The sequence below is a fragment of the Papaver somniferum genome, chromosome 5, assembly GCF_003573695.1.
Source record: "Papaver somniferum cultivar HN1 chromosome 5, ASM357369v1, whole genome shotgun sequence".
NCBI classification, from domain to species: domain Eukaryota; kingdom Viridiplantae; phylum Streptophyta; class Magnoliopsida; order Ranunculales; family Papaveraceae; genus Papaver; species Papaver somniferum.
In genome coordinates, this window is record NC_039362.1 from 164,154,868 (window position 1) to 164,175,979 (window position 21,112).

General features: G+C 36.5%; 1 protein-coding gene across 1 annotated transcript; it reads right to left on the bottom strand.

Annotated features, from left to right (window-relative positions):
• Positions 1 to 17,544: 17,544 nt before the first annotated feature.
• Positions 17,545 to 21,102, bottom strand: LOC113283505. Its single transcript, XM_026532782.1, has 5 exons — positions 20,600 to 21,102; positions 19,113 to 19,816; positions 18,712 to 18,773; positions 18,178 to 18,331; positions 17,545 to 18,068 (listed from the first exon to the last, which is right to left on the bottom strand). The coding sequence occupies exons 2-5, from the start codon at positions 19,290 to 19,292 to the stop codon at positions 17,682 to 17,684; spliced, it is 783 nt and encodes a 260-aa protein (XP_026388567.1). The 5' UTR covers positions 19,293 to 19,816; positions 20,600 to 21,102; the 3' UTR covers positions 17,545 to 17,681.
• Between the last annotated feature and the right edge of the window lie 10 nt (positions 21,103 to 21,112).

Below are 21,112 nucleotides of genomic sequence, written 5' to 3' on the forward strand. Positions count from 1 at the left end.
TGATCCGGCCCTACTTAATAAAATCTGATGGACCTATCCATCCTGTTTAACCTTAAGAAGTCTGTCCCAACCAATATTAACGATTGAGTCTCTTTAAATCTTGCCGAAAAATCCAACCCTAAGTCTGAACTTTGCTGGACAAACTTTCCCGCCAAATTTGAGATTTGAATAGTTGAAGATGACCTCCCCTTATCTGTGATTGGTCTCCCTTAAGCAATTGGGGTGTAGATAACCATAGGGGGGGCCCTTAGTAACTGGGTGCCCCTTATCCAAACTCGAGGGTCCGTATGGCAGGATCCTCCGGGTGCTTTTATCAACTTTTCGAGCCAATTTTTTCCAAAAATGTTTATTGGCCAAAAATACTTACAAATAAATAAAACACCATAATAAGTACAAAAATGAGCCCTAACAATATATAAAATCGAGACAAATCGGACACAAAAATGTGTCTATCAGCCTCCAACAAAACCTTATCGTGAAGGTCTAAAAGATAGAAGACTCGTTCTCGCGTTTGTTCAAGGATGTCATTTTATCGGCCTCAAGCTTAAGCTCGGTTAACCATTACCTCCTTTGAATTGTAAAGTCTTTTGGCCGGGATTCCAACATAATTACTCGATGGATTGGTGTGCAAACTACGTGACGGGAACGAACCTTTGGAAAGCTTCGTACATCTCTCTTATGGAAGATCAAGTGATGTAATGACGGATGAAGAAGCAAGTGAAGATGAAGGGGATGAGGTCAATGAATCCGCGGTAAGATTAGGAAGTCCTTAAAACATAATATGAAGTCTTTTTGGAATTGTCATAAACGATCGGTTGTTTTTTTTTTTTTTTTTGTGAGGATGAGGTAAGATTATAAATCACATAAAATGTATCCTTAAATACACCATATGATTTAAATATTTTGGCTTTTTCTTATTTATGTGTAAGGATGAGGTAAGTCTTTTTGGAACATAACATATCCCACAAAACTGCCTTGTAAGTTGTCAGGTTCGACTGTTACGATAATTTAAACTAAGAGCCGAACCTGACTAATTGCAAGAATGCCTATCGAAAATTTTCAGGTTCGGCTCAAAACCAAGAATACATTTAAAGCCGAACAAAACATATCCCACAAAACTGCCTTGCAAGTTGTCAGGTTCGGCTGTTACGATAATTTAAATTAAGAGCCGAACCTGACCCTGTCACTCGTAAAAAGCACCAATAAGAGGATGATAATCTCAGTTAAAGTCTACTCAATACCAGAATAAACTAACATCCCAAACATCAGATTCATAACTAATATCCAAAACGAAAATACAAAATAAAGTCTTAAAAAAACAAACTAGCATTCAAGACATTAAAGTGTGCTAAGTAAAAATTATCACTTCATTAACGACCTCCTCCATAACCTCTTTTGGTAGTTCCATGTCCTCTTTGTCCTCCACTTCCGCCTTCATTGTCATCACCACCTCCACTTGGGCCTCCGGGTTCTTGGCGGGTTCTTTTTGCCCTTTTCTTTGAGCCAACAGCTTAACCAGTGAAAATGATCGATGCCAATTCGTTGCAGAAACCTTGTTGCTCAGCCACTGATGTCGTTTGTTTGCAGATAACTTTCTTCTTCATTTTCTTCAACATCTCCTTAGCCGATGTCACCTAATTTCATCAATTCAAACCAAATTTATTAAAACAATATACTTGCATTTTATCACTGTTAGAGTAAATAAAGATATTTCTTACCATTATCGCCACTGCGTCGGATACATCATGGATAACATTGTCAGATTTCTTTGATCATTCCTTCGCAACTTCCTTTGCTTTTGCCTTCGCAATTTCAGCTTCGACTTGAGCTAGACTTTCTCTATCCCAACTCAACATGTTGTCTTCCAATTGTTTCCAATAATCAAGCGACGGGTCGGGGTCATATTTGGGTTCCCATGAACTAGAGGTGCTCTTTGTTCTTTTACTTCCCTTAGGCAACAACTTGAACTTTTCGGTATATCCCAAAGGTAGACTTTGGACACATCCAAATTGGCGGAGCACTCGACGAGGATCGAAAATTACAAACCCGCCTGGATAAAACAAAGGTCCGTAGTACATTCCCAAAGGCATATCTTCATCTTGAACAAATTCATCATCTTCTTCTTCTTTGTTATACGGCTCAAATTCAACATCGATCCCATCTAAAGAGTCTAGACTTTCTCTTAAATTGATTAACTTTTCAGGCTTATCCCTCTTCTTATGGTCCTTGAACTCATATTTGGCCAAAGTTGGAAGTGTTTCATCCACAACCTCAATATGTGTGCTTAATCCCAACTTCGGAAAGTGATCATATATCCACACCTATATTAAAGCGTATGAAAATAAGTCATTAAAACAATAACACAAACCTAAGAAACAAAACTGAATGAAGAAAACTGCCAGTAAAATATTGTCAAGTTCGGCTCAAATTAGTTAAAGTATTTAAGGCCGAACCTGACAAAACAAAACTGCCTTCTAACTATTTTCAGGTTCGGCTCAAATTAGTCTTAATATTTTGGGCCGAACCTTACATTGAGGAGCTAAAAAACAAATGCAAATTAATAAATTTAATGAATGGATTTATCGAGAAGTACCTGAAGGAAACTAAAATTTCCTCCAATGTTCCTAGGGTCACACCTCGAGGCTGTCGCAGGTGAGTGGAGAAGTTATGCAACACAAGCGGTTCCCCAATCGTATTCACTTACCTTTGAGAGATATTTCAAGAATTGGAGGTACTGAGCTGAAAAGGTGAGGGTACCCAAATATACCTCAAGATAAAAACTTTTCCTACCTATAAATCCTTTCTCCGAAAGTGATTGTCTATGGACTGAGTCGAGACAATACAACTAATCGGTTCACACTTCGTGTGATCGTCTATGGATATGAGATCGAGACAATACAACAACGAAGTATGTTTACTTGATACAAAGGTTCGGACTTAACCAAACACAATAGGATTTCTTATCAAGTAAATAGGAATTAACGTTTGTATAATTTACTTTAATTATAATAAAACAATTATAATGCGGAATATAAAAGTAAATGACACAGCAAGATTTTGTTAATGAAGAAACCGCAATTGCAGAAAAACCCCGGGACCTTGTCCAGAATTGAATACTCTCAGGATTAAGCCGCTACACAAAATTACACTAACTTCATATAGTTGAGACCAAGTAACTAACCCTATAGTTCACCTAGTTCCTTCTGTATTCCCACGCCTCCAACTTATAAATAAGTCACATACTTGGAACAATTCCTTTAGTTCGTATTCCAAACAGTAAAGGAACAACAAATCTGTTTGGTATCAACTCTATTCAACCAAGTGGTGTGAGTCGGACAAAGGCTCTTCCATTTATCTCAACATAAACTCCTTCGTCAGGTCCTTAGATCTATCTTATGTTCAATCACCCAAAGGTAATCTTTTAAGATTAAGCCAAAAACACCTTTAATCTGAAGAATCGTGTTGATGCCGTTATACTCAATTAATCAATACAATCTACCACAACGATAAATCGATTATTAATTGGATCCTCTTTTACCGAAACAAGTATTGTGCACACCAAAGATTATAAAACCCAAGTCAGATCTTCAATATCTTCTTTGTCTTCAAATCTTCTTAAATCTTCAATAAAAACCTGCACACAATCACTTGAATCTCTTGTGATCAATCACGCACAAAACGTAGTCTGTTAACAATGGATTATCACAAGATCGTCTTTATAACTAACAACAGTCTAAAGATCCCTGTCGAAACTCTGAACTAGTTTGAGTGAATCTTATATCAGAAGACAAGATTCTCAATAATAAACAAACTAGGTGCAATCAGATTTCAACCACTGTTAGTCAATCAAATCAATCAAAAACAAAAGATAAACCACAATTATCTAGTTTCCCACCAACGGTACACGCTGGAGCTTCTCAATCCCAAAGAAGACTTTAAACTGAGAGGCTGTAAGAGATTTCGCCTAATTAGGTTACTCTCCTCTCCGAATAGGCGGCTACACCAGTAACAACAGCAAAAGAGTAAATCTGTTGTTATGAAGGATTAGTTCGCTAGAAAGGAAAACTTCGAGTATTTGTAGACAAGGAAGTTTGGACACCAAGGAATTTCCAAAATCGGAAATATTCTCAAGATATTCATTAAGGCACAAATTCGGTTTTCATAATTCCTGGAAATGCTTTGTCCAAATACAACGATCGAAATATCTCGGAAAATCTAATTAGTAAATGCGCATTACTAATTCTGTAATTTCCATCCAAAATGAAATTAATAACCTTAATTAAAAGATTCTTAACTTACTTATGTTTCGATCTTGGGATTCTCTTCCCTTAGCCGTTAAGGAATATTTTGAACAATTAAAGAAATAAACATTCACAGAACGTGTTCAAAGTTTGTCGACATCTTTAATTTGTAATTTCTCTTGAAACCGATTTGCCACACTTCCAAAAAAGTTTAGAATTGGTTCATATGACTTTGAAGAACTATGTGATTGATCAAACCAACATTCAATCACAATCTTGGGTTTACGGTTCTACCAAAACAAGTTTCGGTTCTACCTCCATGTGAGTATTGTGCATAGTCACACTAGCTTTCCAAAAATTCGGTTGACTAGGTACTAGGATCAGTTACCCACATATATATGGTATCTAACTTTTATGTGTTTCACATGTCCATAGGATCGGTTCCTCTTTCTGTTATAAACCTTGTTGCACCCCATACAAGGATCGGTTCCCTTTGATGTACTGCACCCCTTACAAGGATCGGTTCCCCTTTCCTTTTAATTGGTCAGACACACAAAACCCGATCATACCACATATGATTACTTAAGATCGGTTTTACTAATAAAAGTTATACCAATACATAAGTCGTGCCTTTGTGAAGAGTTCTACCAAGAACACAACAAGTTGTGAGCGGTTATACTTTATCACACATATTGGTTGTTCATAAGATATGCAATGAATAACAAAACCAATAAAACCTGGCAATTTCCTTTTCGGTCCACAAACAAGTTTATGAACTTACTTACTTAGAACACATGTAAACGTTGTTCCCTATGATGAAATCCTCACCTCATACCCATACATAATTACAATAGCATTCAAATGATTATGGCGATGTCTTATCTACAAAGTTTAATGGTTAAGCAATAAACCTCGTATTGTATTCCTTAATACTATGTCTATCTAGAGTTCAAATATGCTTCGCAGTTATGTTTTTAATATGCACGACTTGAAAGATACGTTAGGGAATGAAACAGTTCAAGTCAAATATCACTAACCTCAGGTGCAAGGATTATTGTTGTCATTGTAGCTCCTTACTTCTTCACATCTTCAAGAGTTCGCAATACTTGTAATGTCTCATATCCTAATACTTTCAAGCTAATTAACCTATACGAAGTTGACTCTAGTACATAATCAAGCGACTCTTAACATGAGTTTTGATTCACTAAAATATGACAACCAAACTTGACATAACAACGCTTGGTGGGTTCAACCGAGCAATGCTCTAACAATCTCCCCCTTTGTCAATTTTAGTTACAAAACTCTTACATCATATGGGTAAACAAATTACAAGAATTCATTACAATATGCTTGATTCCCGATTCAACATCACAATAAAACTGCTTACATTCAATCCTTGAAAATGCCACTGTTGACATTATAATAACAAATCTAATACTCCCCCTAAGGAAGATAGGTAGATATTCAATCTGCACGTCTTTGTTATACCAATTTATATGACATGTTACTCCCCCTTAGTCTGTGATTTCACTCTTTCATTAGATACAACATTCAAGTACCAATGTTCTTTTCCCTAGCGATGCCAATCAAAATAAAATCAATGCCAGCATCACCTGTTTACTCCATATATTTCTCCCTCTTTTTGTCACAAAAATGACAAAGAAACGAAAAAATAAAGGACAACACGAAAAGAATCTTATAAATCTCAGAATAGACTTGCAAACCTGTAGAGTTAGGAACGAGGGTTCCACACATCACTCTCTGATAACCAATATCAAAACCGAAACTAAAAGTAGTCTTATTTTGATATGTTACCAAGGAAACAATTGTCTGAAACAATTTTTCCATATTTAGTTTAGCAAACCAAAAACAACTAAGCACATTAGTCCCTTTGCTAAACCGATTTTTCAAAAACAACCGCTTAATTCGATAAGATCAAAATAAAGATAAACTCCACTTTTCTCATCAGGTTCTAATTATCCATAAACTTAGACCTTTCAATTTTAAACAAGACAAGTACTAGGTTAGTTAACTAGCATTTCTTGTTTAAGCATTTGATTAGACTTGAATAACTGAAACCTCAGTTTGATAAGACAAACTAAGATCAGAATTAACTTAGTTTCTTATCTGGAATCGAATTGGACTAAACAACTCATCTCGTACACAAATTATTTCGTTAAGCCATAAATAATTCATACAAACCAAAATAAATCAACTTACATAATTATTCATCTCAACCTGAAGCAATTGAAACAACATAGACATTAAAAGCACCGCAATTACACCGTAATTTTGTAAGCCTAAACAATTGATACCATACACAATCAAGATAACAATAGTTTTTCTTAACCGGAACCAATTGAATCACACACACATCAATTGTACTGAAATTTTGCAAGCCTAAATAATTGATACCACACAATAAAGTAAGATAACAATAGTTTTTCTTAACCGGAACCAATTGAAACACACATCCACACACACATCATGGAATAAATACCAATTGAACCGAAATTTTGTTAAGCAAAAGCAACAAATATATATAATATAAACTCGGACTTTTTTTAAACAGGAAAACAACTAACGAACAAGATTGTTACCTCAAATTTCGCATCCACTTCTCCAATATGATAGCATCTTCGTCCAGGGAGAATTGATATCAAAATATCACCACGTTTTCATCCTTATGCATAAACAAAATAATAACAACACACCTCAACCTTTACCAGAGAAAGGTTGAAAATCGGTTTTAACAATTGCAAGAAAAAGTTGAAAACCGTCGAAATACATATGCTTTTATGCTAAACCAAAACCATTCAACATATTGTGACTTTTTCACATATTTTTTCTATCAGAACCCCTCACGATCCTTTGATAAAGCCTACCTACTAGGGCTAGAACTTAATCCCGCTAAATCAAAAAGTCACCCAAACCATAAGGGTTCTCACGGTAGTAATGTACCTTGATAATTCATATGGATTTCCTTATATTTTCAAAGGTTGCTCTATCTAAGGGTTTAGTAAGAATATCAGCTAGTTGACGCTCAGATGGAACGTACTCTAATTTGATAACACCATTCTCATATAATTCTCCAATAAAGTGATATCTAATGTCTATGTGTTTAGTACGAGAATGTTCAACTGGGTTCTCAGTCAAGCGAATAACACTTGAGTTATCACAAAGGATGTTCATAGTTGGAATACTTATTCCATAGTCGATGATCATCTGTTTCATCCATAATAGTTGGGTACAACATGTACCAGCAGCAATATATTCTGCTTCACAGGTTGATAAAGACTGTGAATTTTGTTTCTTTTTGTGCCAAGCAACAAGATTTTGACCAACATAGAAGCACCCCCCTGAGGTGCTTTTCCGATCTTCTACACAACCTGCCCAATCAACATCCGAGTAGGCAACAAGACTATTGTTTGTATCCATAGAGTATTATAGACCATAATCTACAGTACCACTAACATATCTTATGATATGTTTTACAACTATAAGGTGTGATTCTTTATGATCCGCTTGAAATATGGCACAACATCCCACACTGAAAGCAATGTATGGCCTTGTTGCAGTTAAGTACAACAATATTCCAATCATGGATCTATATAGTTTCTGATCAACAAATTTTTCTCCTTGATTGGATTGAAGTTTTCCAGTAGTTGGCATTGGAGTTGACTTGTTTAGTTCGAATTTCTCAACAAGATTCCTTGCATATTTTTCTTGAGAAAGAAGAATATTGTCTTTTTGTTGCTGTATTTGAAAACCAAGAATGTATGACAATTCTCCGACATTACTCATTTCGAATTCTCCACTCATAAGATTTAGGAATTCATCTGTTAGAGTTTTTGATTATGATATCATCTACATTTATTTGTGATATAAGGACATGGTTACCACACCACTTGGTAAAAAGAGTTTTATCAACACCACCTCTATAGAACCCTTTTTGAAGTAAAAAGGATGTCAATTTGTCATACCAAGCTCGTGGAGCTTGCTTTAGACCATACAAGGCCTTCTTAAGTTTACAGACATGATCTGGGAACGATGGGTCTTCAAACCCTTTTGGTTGAGCTACGAAAACTTCTTCTTTTAAATCCCCATTTAAAAACCGCAGACTTGATATCCATTTGGAACAATTTTATCTTAAGATAGCAGGCATAAGCAAGTAAGATTCTAATAGATTCTAAACGATCAACATGAGCAAAAGTTCATCAAAATCAATACCTTCAATTTGAGAATATCCTTGAGCAACAAGTATGGATTTGTTTCTGACAATTGTTCCGAATTCGTCTGATTTGTTTTTGTAGATCCACTTTGTTCCAACAATGTTGACTCCTGCTGGCTTTGGAACAAGTTCCCATACTCTTGCCTTTTAAAATGATTGAGTTCCTCATGCATAGAGTTAACCCAAGCAGGTTCATTGAGCGCTTCCTCAATATTCTTTGGTTCTATTGAAGATAGAAAACATGAATAGTGGCAGACATTCTGAAGTTCTCTTCGAGTCATAACCCTTGCATTGGCATCTCCAATAATGTCTTCAGTAGAGTGTCTTTGATGTACCCACTTAGAAGGTTTTTGAACCATATATTCAGTATCATTAGGTTGTTCAACAATATTTTCGTTATCATCTTTATCATCAATGTCACTAATTAGAGGGACCACATACGGTTCTTCTACAGTCTGTTTTTCTTTAAATAGTTTCAGAGGGAGGAAGCTCTGTTGCAGTGTGGTTATCTTGACTAAAGTCACTAATGTCATCGATAACAACATTAATTAATTCCATCATGACTTTGGTCCTGATGTTGTATACTCAGGAGGCACGGCTTTCAGAAGCATAACCAAGAAAAATTCTTTCATCACTTTTGGAATCAAATTTTCCTCTATGTTCTCTATCCTTGAGAATATAGTATTTGCTTCTGAAAACCGTTAAGTAGCTCAGATTGAGTTTTCTTCCATACCATAGTTCATATGGAGTATTAGAGTTTTGGATCTTAAGTAAACTTTGTTTATGAGATAACATGTTGTAAAAACAACTTCCCCCCAGAAATTTAGTGGTAGGTTTTTGTTGTGAAGCATTACTCTTTCCATTTCTTGAATATTTCTATTCTTTCTCTCGGCTACACCATTTGATTGAGGTTTAATAGGAGCAGAGAATTGTTGGGTAATCCCAAGTTCATTACAGTATTCATATACTTTCGTATCCTTGAACTTTGTACCACGATCGCTTCTTATCCTTTTAAGCTTGCGACCTTGTTCATTTTGTATCATGTTCACAATAATCTTGAATTCCTGAAGAGTGTCATTCTTTTTCTTTAGAAAATCAACCCATGTGAACCGAGTATAGTCATCTACCATTAGTAAGGCATACTTATTACCTCCAACGGAAGCTTGTTGGATTGGACCAAACAGATCCATATGAATAAGATCGAGAGGAGCACGAGTGACTATGTCTCGAGAAGATTTGTGTGGAATTTTTCCTTGCTTACCCTTTTGGCATGCTCCACAAACACCTTCTACTTTTGTGTTGATTTTTGGAACACCTTTGACAAGTTCACGATTAATGAGCTTTCCTAGCATACGGTAGTTGATATGACCAAAACGTTCATGCCACAAATGGGTTGACTCAACCTTAGACAAGTTATAATACAGATTGGACTGTATATCAAGAAGGTAAGAATTATTCATACTTCTACGTCCTCGAAAAATTATTTTCCCGGACTGGTCTTCAATATCACAACCTTTCATGTTGAAGATTACTTTGTTACCTTTGTCACGGATTTGACTTACAGACAGAAGATTTGCTTTCATTCCTTTAACATAAACAATATCATGAATTTCAGGAATACCAGGAAGTTTGATAGTACCTCTCTTGCTAATAAGACAGCTGCTTCCATCTCCGAATGTTACAGATCCTCCCTTATAGTCTTCCGTTCTTGTGAACCAAGAGAGATCACCTGTCATACGTCTACTACAACCACTATCTAGAAACCACTGGAACGGTGAAGTTGTTTTTAATGCAAAGGCTCCCAGACATTGTTCACCAGGTTTAGGAAGGATTGTTAAGATCTTATAAAGATTCATAACACGATTGATCAGAAGTTTTGCAAAAAAAAATTCTGATATAAATGGCTCCATCCTTCTTGAAAGAAATTCATGGACTGGTTTTTCTTAGTCTGTTTGCAACATCTAGATGTCGAAATTGTACAATTTAGAGAGTCCTTGGAGTCAACTATAATTTTTACCAGTTTTTTATTACTCATGATATTACTGATTTCATCAGCAAGTAACTGGTTTTGTTTAATTTCTTTATCTAAGATCTTGACGAGATCTGAAGAATATTTATCTGAATCTTGTAAAAGATCTACTAAGGATCCTGAAACATTAGTTGAATCAAACATGAATTCAAACTCTTATAGGTTGGATCGCACCAAACACATATTGTTAGATATTTTCATGTTTTCCTGCTCTGATACCAATTGAAAAGGCGAGGGTACCAAATACACCTCAAGCTAAAAACTTTTCCTACCTATAAGTCCTTTCTCCGAAAGTGATTGTCTATGGACTGAGTCGAGACAATACAACTAACCGGTTCACACTTTGTGTGATCGTCTATAGATACGAGATCGAGACAATACAACAACGAAGTATGTTTACTTGATACAAAGGTTCGTACTTAACCAAACACAATAGGATTGCTTATCAAGTAAATAGGAATTAACGTTTATGTAAGTTACTTTAATTATAATAAAACAATTATAATGCGGAATATAAATTAAATGACACAACAAGATTTTGTTAACGAGGAAACCGCAAATGCAGAAAAACCCCGGGACCTTGTCCAGAATTGAATACTCTCATGATTAAGCCGCTACACAAAATTACACTAACTTCGTATAGTTGAGACCAAGTAATTAACCCTATAGTTCACCTAGTTCCTTCTGTATTCGCACGCCTCCAACTTATAAATAAGTCACGTACTTGGAACAATTCCTTTGGTTCGTATTCCAAACAATAAAGGAACAACAAATATCTTTGGTATCAAATCTATTCAACCAAGTGATATGAGTCGGACAAAGGCTCTTCCGTTTATCTCAACATAAACTCCTTCGTCAGGTCCTTAGATCTATCTTATGTTCAATCACCCAAAGGTAATCGTTTAAGATTAAGCCAACAACACTTTTAATCCGAAGAATCGTGTTGATGCCGATCTACTCAATTAATCAATACAATCTACCACAACGATAAACCGATTATTAATTGGATCCTCTTTTACCGAAACAAGTATTGTGCACGCCAAAGATTATAAAACCCAAGTCAGATCTTCAATATCTTCTTTGTCTTCAAATCTTCTTAAATCTTCAATAAAAACCTGCACACAATCACTTGATCTCTTGTGATCAATCACGCACAGAACGGATCCTGTTAACAATGGATTATCACAAGATCGTCTATAGAACTAACAACAGTCTAAAGATCCCTGTCGAAACTCTGAACTAGTTTGAGTGAATCTTATATCAGAAGAGAAGATTCTCAAGAATAAACAAACTAGGCGCAATCATATTTCAACCACCGTTAGTCAATCAAATTAATCGAAAACAAAAGATAAACCACAATTACCTAGTTTCGCACCAACGGTACACACTAGATATTATCAATCCCAAAGAAGACTTTAAACTGAGCGTCCGTAAGAGATTTCGCCTAATTAGGTTACTCTCCTCTTCGAATAGGCGGCTACACTAGTAAAAACAACAAAAGAGTAAATATGTTGTTACGAAGGATTAGTTCGCTAGAAAGGAAAACTTCGAGTATTTATAGACAAGGAAGTTTGGACACCAAGGAATTTCCGAAACCGAAAATATTATCAAGATATTCAATAAGGCACAGATTCGGTTTTCATAATTCCTGGAAATGCTTTGTCCAAATATAACGATCGAAATCTCTCGGAAAATCTAATTAGTAAATGCACATTACTAATTCTGTAATTTCCCTACGAAATGAAATTAATAACCTTAATTAAAATATTCTTAACTTACTTATGTTTCGATCCTGGGATTTTCTTCCCTTAGTAGTTAAGGAATATCTTTGAACAATTAAAGAAATAAACATTCACAGCACGTGTTCGAAGTTTGTCGACATCTTTACTTTGTAAGTTATCTTTCACACTTACAATCTTGAAACCGAATTGCCACACTTCTAAACAAGTTTAGAATTGGTTCATATGACTTTCAAGAACTATGTGATTGATCAAACCAACATTCAATCACAATCATGGGTTTACGGTTCTACCAAAACAAGTTTCGGTTCTACCTCCATGTGAGTACTGTGCATAGTCACACTAGCTTTCCAAAAATTCGGTTGACTAGGTACTAGGATTGGTTCCCCGCATATATATGGTATTTAACTTATATGTGTTGCACATGTCCATAGGATCGGTTCCCCTTTGCCTAAAAACGTGTTGCACATGTCCATAGGATCGGTTCCCCTTTCTGCTATAAACCTTGCTGCATCCCATACAAGAATCGTTTCCCTTTGACGTATTGCACCCCTTACAAGGATCGACTCCCCTTTCCTTTTAATTGGTCAGACACACAAAATACGATCATACCACAGGTGATTACTTAAGATCGGTTTTACTAATAAAATTTATACCAATACATAAGTCAGGCCTTTGTGAATAGTTCTACCAAGAACACAACAAGTTGTGAGCGGTTATACTCTATCACGCATATTGGTTGTTCATGAGATATGCAATGAATAACAAAACCAATAACAATTGGCAATTTCCTTTTCGGTCCACAAACAAGTTTATGAACTTACTGATAGACACATTTTTGTGTCTGAATTGTCCTCAGTGTCTGTATTGCTAGTGCTTGATTTTGTACTTATTATGGTGTTTTTATGTTTGTGTAGGTGTTTTTGGAGAAATACACTTGTGTGGAAAAAGTTGCTCAAAAAGTGCTATTTGGACCCCTGGAGGACACTTGTTATACGAACCCCAGATTTGGCTAAGGGACATCCAAGGTTATGCGTAGACCATTTTTGTCCACATCACCCATCTTCTTCAAATTCAAATTTCGAAATTTGGCAGAAAATGGAGCAGTGAACTGGCAGAATTCTCGATCGGATTTTGGACATGTTACACAGAGAGTTGTGGCTGGGATTTGCTGGGATGACGTGACTAGCATTAACATGCTGGATATGGGTGATTTTTTCGAACGAAATTGGCTGGATTCTCAGTGAGAAGGAACATGGCATATGCATGTACATGAGTTATTCTCGAGATTTTCAGAGTTATTTTTGGAGATTCTGCGTGTGGCTGGAGGGACTTGAAGTTGTTTTGATTGTTTACTGAGTGTGTTGGAGTATTTCAAAACCATGCAGACGCGTGATGGAGCTAAAAAAGGAAAATTATTCTCATAACAGACCGTGGAAGATAAACATAATTATTACGGGATTATTCACATTCACTCAGGAATATATCGGTGTTGTTGGGTATAAATAAGTGAATGGAGTTGAGGCGAGGAGATAGAGAGTTTAGGAGGGAGTTTTGGAGAGTTACAGAGCATCACAGAGCCGAAAAATCGAGTTGCAGAGAACACCATTTTTGCTGCTACAGAACTGAAGAACACGAAGAACAGACTCACGAAGACAGTCGTTTATCAACAGTGATAACGACACAGAGGCGGGGGTCGTAGAAGCTGAACAGCGACATTTGGCTTTTATCGTTTTATGTAACAGTGTTTTGCAACAATTAAAAACGTTGCAAACACCCGATTTTCATTATTTTCTCTCCATTTCATCTTTGTAAACACTTTGAGCAATGAAATCAACTTTTGAGCGCGTTTCCACAATGATGAGCTAAACCCAATCCTTGGGGCGACGGAGGATGTTATCTTTCCAATGAAAAAGTGGTAATTCTTAATTATTTAATTTGTGCAATTTTTATTTATGATTATTTGCCTAGATTGAAAATAGATTTTATGGTTTTTGTTAAACAATTGTATTTTCTTTTGATGGAACATGCTTAGCTTAGGGTTTTGATGTCTCATGCTTTGGATTAACATTTGTTGTTTCTAAAAATCTACTTTTGCAATAGTTGAGAATCAATTTGAACGTGTGAAATTGCATGATTATAATTATTATCACTTTGGAATTGGTAAATAGAGGAATCATAGCCCCAGTCTCTCCATAATTCTCACAACACTTTTTATTCGAGTTTGTTATATTTTTTTCCTTTATAAAAATTAAGTCTAAAAAATCTTCCTTCACAAGTATCAACGAACCTTTCTATTAAAACAACTTTGAAACCACATTACTTACTTCCTTAGAATACATGTAAACATTGTTCCCTGGGATGAAATCCTCACCTCATACCCATACATAATCACAATAGCATTCAAATGATTATGGCGATGTCTTATCTACAAAGTTTAGTGGTTAACCAATAAACCTCGTATTGTATTTCTTAATACTATGTCTATCTAGAGTTCAAATATGCTTCGCAGTTATGTTTTCAATATGTATGACTTGAAAGATACGTTAGGGAATGAAACAGTTCAAGTCAAATATCACTAACCTCAAGTGTAAGGATGATTGTTGTCGTTGTAGCTCCTTGCTTCTTCACATCTTTAAGACTTCGCAGTACTTGTATTGTCTCATATCCTAATACTTTCAAGCTAACCTATACGAAGTTGACTCTAGTACATAATCAAGCGACTCTTAACATGAGTTTTGATTCACTAAAATATGACAACCAAACTTGACATACCAACGCTTGGTGGGTTCAACCGAGTAATGCTCTAACATGAGCAGTCACCTTGTTGCCACTATGATCGAGAAATATAATCCGGCCAAGAGTGTACAACAAATAAGCAACAGCGGTCTGATTTATTTTGGCCTCATCCATCACCAAGGTCCCACTCGAAACTTTCGCTTGAGTATTCTCAAATTTTTCTTTCAAGCGTTTCATCTTGAACGACTTTAACATCTTTGGTTTGTTGTCGCCGCCAATGTGCACGTTGTCCACCTCTTTAGTGGCGTTACAAAACTCCGTCAGGGCAGTATTATGATCACAACCAAGAACTTCTTCAGCCAACTTATATAACTGGTCCCAATCCAACTCAGAATATTCAGCATCTACACTCCTTCCACGTGCTCTAAGACCTATAATCTTTTCCGCATCATCAGGTGTGATTGTCATCTCGCCGAATGGAAGATGAAATGTATAAGTCTCTGGACAGAATCTCTCATCAAAAGCATAGGAGGTCACTGAATCACATTCCTTATGTTCATACTCGATTGTTTTCCATAAACCAGACTTCTGAACTATAGCTTGAACCTCAAAAACCTCATTTTTCAAATCCCAAGCTGCTGCCCTTTGGTGCCTCAAATTTCTGATTGCAGTCCTATGATCCGGAGTCTCATAGATTTTCTTTTCCCACGACTCCTCGTAACCTATCAACACCTTTCGTCTATCTTCGGGAAGACCAGGTATTGGTTCGTTCCTTTTGGGAGGTATTATTTCATGAGGAATATGAAGCTTTGTCTGGCGAGGTACAACAAGTTTCCTCTCCTTGACTTGTTTTTCTGGTTGTGGTTGTGGTGGTTCTTCTTGTTCTTCATCTTCTTCATATTCATATCCTTCATCTTCATCTTCAATGACTTTCTTTCCTTTACTTCTTGGTCGTTTGCTCATCTTCTTCTTCTTCATCTTCATCTCCATTTAGGTTACCTGGTACTCCTTGTTCTTCATCTTCTTCTTCATCTTCAGTCTCATTACTTGCAGAAGTATTTCCCTTGTTAGCTTCACTTCCTTCAACTTCTCCTTATATTTGTTTCTCTGTCTCTCGGTTCTATGTATCAGATTGTAGAGCCCCTTTTTTGTGCTCCCAAATTTTTGTTGGCTACTCGAGGTTGGGGAATTTTAGCATTTGAAGGAGTTACTTCCATAAACCTCTTCTTTTTACTCTTCTTATCATTTATAACTCTACCACTACCACTAACTTTTTGTCCCCTAACACAAAGAAATAAAAAAATAAGTACAACAAACACATAAGGTTCGGCTAAAAAATACTAGGTTCGCCTACAAATATAACATGTTTGGCTTTAAAAATATGGTTCGTCTGATAATTCTGCGTTACTGAACATCCAGGGCAATGTTCGGCTAAAAATATAAGAGTACTAAAATCGGCCGAACATCATGAAACTTATGTACCTACTCAATTCGTGTGTTCGGGCTAAAATCAGCCCAAGTCGAATAAGTCGTACCTAAGACAGATCAAGGTTCGGCCCAAAATCCAGCAAACGAGAATAACCGTACCTAAGATAGATCAAGGTTCGGACGGAAATCCAGCAAACTCAATAAGTCGTACCTAAGACAGACTAATGTTCGGCCAAAAATCCACCAAAATCGAATAAGCCGTACCTAATCCAGACTAATGTTCGGCTCAAAATCATGTTTACAAAATTGGACGAACTGTTCTTCTAAAGCCTAGGTTCGTCCGAAAATTTTGGGCCGAACATAAACCTGTAACCCTAATTTCAATTTCTAAATCCTATTCAATCGATTAAACATACTCGAATCAATCAGAAAAAAAATGGGTTTGTTATAAATACCTTCTAATATACATCTTAATGCCGCCGGGTTCGGATTTCGCTCTTCACCGGCGCTCACATTGATTAGGGCTTCCTTTGCTTAATTACTTGCTTGGTTGTAATGGATTCCAACATGCGTGTCTGGACGAAGATCTCTAGCACAACGCTTCGTTTTAGCATACATTTGTAGTTATAATTTTAATCGACGATCAAAGATTTTTCGGCTGCTGCTCAAAGGGAGAAGAAGAAGGAAGAAGAAGAATTAGAGAAGAAAGAATGTTGACTGATTTTTTGGTTTTGAATAGTTTTACTTTAGGATTTTATTTAGTCAAAAGGTATTTAAGTAATCTAATAAATTTTAGTTTAAATTTTTAATTAAATTGAAGGGCAATTAAGTAATCTAATCCAAATTAAAGGGTAACCTAGTAATTTTGGTATGGTTTAGACACCCCTTATAGGATACCCTATATGGCATCATCATTTAGTATGCCTCAGAAAAAATCTGTATGCTCTGTATGCCTCGTACTAGCTATGATAAAGATAGAAATTTTCAGCTTTGTTTCCATAGCCTGTGCTAGTCACGGATCGAATGATGTGAAGGGTAATATGGGTAATATGGTTCTTTAGCACTACTTTCCTCGCGGCATTAAGGAATAAAACAACCAGAAGGTGCATAACATTAGACAACATAGAGGCGTAACAATAAGTCAAAACCATATAATGCCATCCTTAAGTTGCTTAGATACTTTTAAATATGCCCGAATACAAAACCAGTATCCATTCCGAGGTACAAATATCAAAAGGCAACTACGCATGCGTCAAACAGAGTCCAGCTCTAAGTTAAGTTTGAATTCGCACAACTGACATTGTTATGTTCATAAAAAGTTCCTGTGAACAAGCCAAGGAATCACGGTTTTTCTTCCATTCTGAAAAAGTCATGAATTTTCCGGCCGTGAATCCGCCCTCAGGATGCTTTACATTGCCATACATGTTGCAATAAGAGCAGCCATTGATTCTCTCTCTTGAAATTAAGCTTTTTGGCCCCAAGGATATGCAAAGCTCGACAAAACAAACCTCGTCGATAGTTTTCAGTTCAGCAAAAAACATCTCCTCTGGAGCATCAGCGACACCATCCTTCTTAGCCGTGAAGTTGATATGGTGAAGAAAGTATGGCCGAACTGCCGCAGATGTAATGCAACCACACTCCAGCAGCTCATATTTTGTATCCTACGGATTTTAGACCAAGGCAACAGACCAAAAAAGAGAGATTAAAGGAATCCAACAAAAATGGCGATTGGTTTCAAGAAAAGCGGCAAGGATTCAGAAGAAAACTGACTTTTCCTTTGTTATAGAAAGTCATGGCATCGGTTGCATACGACCTTAGTATATTATCAAAATCATCATCATCATCACTGTCTTTAGATTTCTTTCTGGACTTAGCTTTAGATTTAGCTTTAGGCCAGAAATTGCCAAGATTAGAACCAAAATCACTGCAAAGTTTGAGCAAATCAAAAGCATTCAGTCGAGTTTGCGACAAAGAGATGTGTCAGCAACCAGTTAACCATGTCTAAGTTCAACATTCTCTTTGAAAGAAAAAATTCCAACAGAAAATCACTCAACTGTGTTTCATGTTATGTGTCAATTAGGCTCGCAGCCAAACTAGCCACACTCAAAGCGATTGGAAGTGTTTACGATGGGTTGGACACGGGTACAACAAGGTAAGCAAACATGGCAACAACAACAACAAACATTGTAAAGTAATATACTAGTACTTTTTTTGATCAAGCAAAAGCTGGATCAACAAATAAATAGCAAACAGGGACTTCAAAGTTCAAACCCCTCAAAAAATCGCAATTTATAACAGAATTACCTGACAGGGCCAACCCTGGAACACAAACGTTTAGAGCCATCAAGTGAAGCATCAGACACTTCCTTCGAACGCAAATTATAGGAGTTAGATGAAGAAGAAGTAGCGCACAATCCCTTTGAACTCGACCGCAGAACCACCATCGTTTTACTCTCTCTCTCTCATAGGGGACTCAAAGTCTCCAACACCTCTACCTCCCGCCTTACCAAGTATAATATAGTAAATACTAAATACGGTAATGAATTCGGTACTACAAATATGTGCCTTTTTAATAGCAGGTCCATAGACTTCCTTTACGGAGAAGGTAGTCGACTACTCGACTTCCTTTTTGATAATTGCTCTACGGTCGATGGGGGAAGGTATGAAAAGGTCTCAAACTTCTTCAAACCAGTTGGTGGTCATACCTGTATGCAGTTAACTCTTCCGCCGTTTCTGGAGACGGAGGTGATGTCGGCTGATTTGTGGGTAACGGGGAATGCAGAAACGGATTTCAAACCGCTGAAAGGTGCAACCATGCTAGCTTGAGTGGGAGTGGAGCTGCTTACGGAGGTGACTGCCGCAGAAGAAAACATTGAAAATGCCATTTTCTATGACAAGTAATGCTCACTAGTTATTTCTTACCTTTCTCCTTAAAATGTTTTTGATTAAGATAGGAGCCCTGTAAAGAGGCAAAAGTAGGTAACAGGGCTGGGCAACACCATAAGGCTTAACAAACCTGTTATTCAAATACCACAAGTAGACTGGACAACCATATTGCACCACCTTGTTGGCTTCTTTTGTTTCACATTCAAATGTGGGTATTTTATTTACCTATACAAGTTGAGTGCACGTGCGTTGCACGTCGGCAAACAACACGTGCGTGGCTCTTCTGTGTTGAGTGGCATCTGCATCTACCAAAACACTAAATGCGTCCGTAAAAGCTAATTTTTCATACAATATTATTTTAAATTTTCGCGAAACTATGAAAACTATAACTGAATTGAAATTCTCATAGGAAAAAAGAGTACAAATTGTTTTCGTTTGTTTGTTATTTATCTGGCTTCACCAGGTGCAACAATTGTACTGGAATTGTCATCTACAAACACCATGTCAGAGGCTTGTTTGCAACCTATAAAAAAAAGACATTGTTATTCTTATTGAAGTTTTGAGTTGGCGTAAGTGGTTGTGAAATGCAATTTAATCCCTGAGATGCAATTGCGGAGCCTCTTCCACAGAAATGGACCAATAAACAAAAACATTAATCATTATTTATTAGGGAGAACTATTTGAATTTGCGTGCCAAATAATATCTAACCAATCAAATAAGCTAAATTGAATCACTTCTCGCCACTTGAAGTGGTTCACGTCCCTATATTGAGGTCTTTGACTCTTAACTCTCACCACTCATGTACTGATCAATAAGTTGGAATGAGTATGTTCCCTAAAGAGACACGATCATGCAATATAAATAGTTGTTCTTCAGTCGAAAATGTTTCAAGTGTCATCTCTTTTATTTTGGATTCACCCTATACAACAACAAAAAATCAAATTAATCCAAATGCAAATACAAAAAACAGAAATGACAATACAGAATCTGTCAATAGAAACCACTGTCTCGTGGCCACGGTTCTTCAAGAACTCTCAGGTTAGTAAAGTCCAACCTGAGATTTGTTCCTCAATTATTGTCACAATACCGTCCTGACATTACAACTGCTACTTCAAAGTTTCATAACAATAAAAATGAGCTGACAAACTAAAACTAAACAATGATTTTCTCTTAAGCATTTACACAAACATAATTTTTTATTTATTAATACAAAGACTAAAAATGTGATTCAACTTGTACCCAAAACTAAAAAACAGAGGAGTTTCTTGTTTTAACTGAAATCAAAATTGGGGGAAAAGAATGTACCTGTTTCAACAGATTTGTGTATAAATTGATGGTGGTGGTGCTGATGGTGATGGTGATGCCAATGATTAAACTAATTTGTTTTCTCTACGAAACTGAAAGTGGCGAGGAGAAGGGTGGTATTTATCGAAATTGAAATGTATGAATTAGATGTTGCTGGTGGTGATGGCAGTGGTGGTGGCGGCCGAGGAGAATGTTGGTGGTGACAGAAACTAAAAGAGGAAATTGGAGAAGTGATGTTAAAATCAAAACACTGGAGAAATTGAAATTGGGAAACTTGAACAAGAAATCGGTGGTAGTTGTTGGTGTTGCTGGTGATGATAATAGGGGTGGGCGTGATGTTATTGCTGGTGGCGATGGAGACAATGAGGTGGTGATGGGAACGGAAGAGGAAAACAGAAGAGAGGAGGATTGAGGGGTATTTTCGTCGAGTAACGAAAACATTCACACGGAATGTGACAGGAATCTTTTGTGAAATATCCATTATCCAAGGGTTCAGTTTTAAAAGCTGGAGAT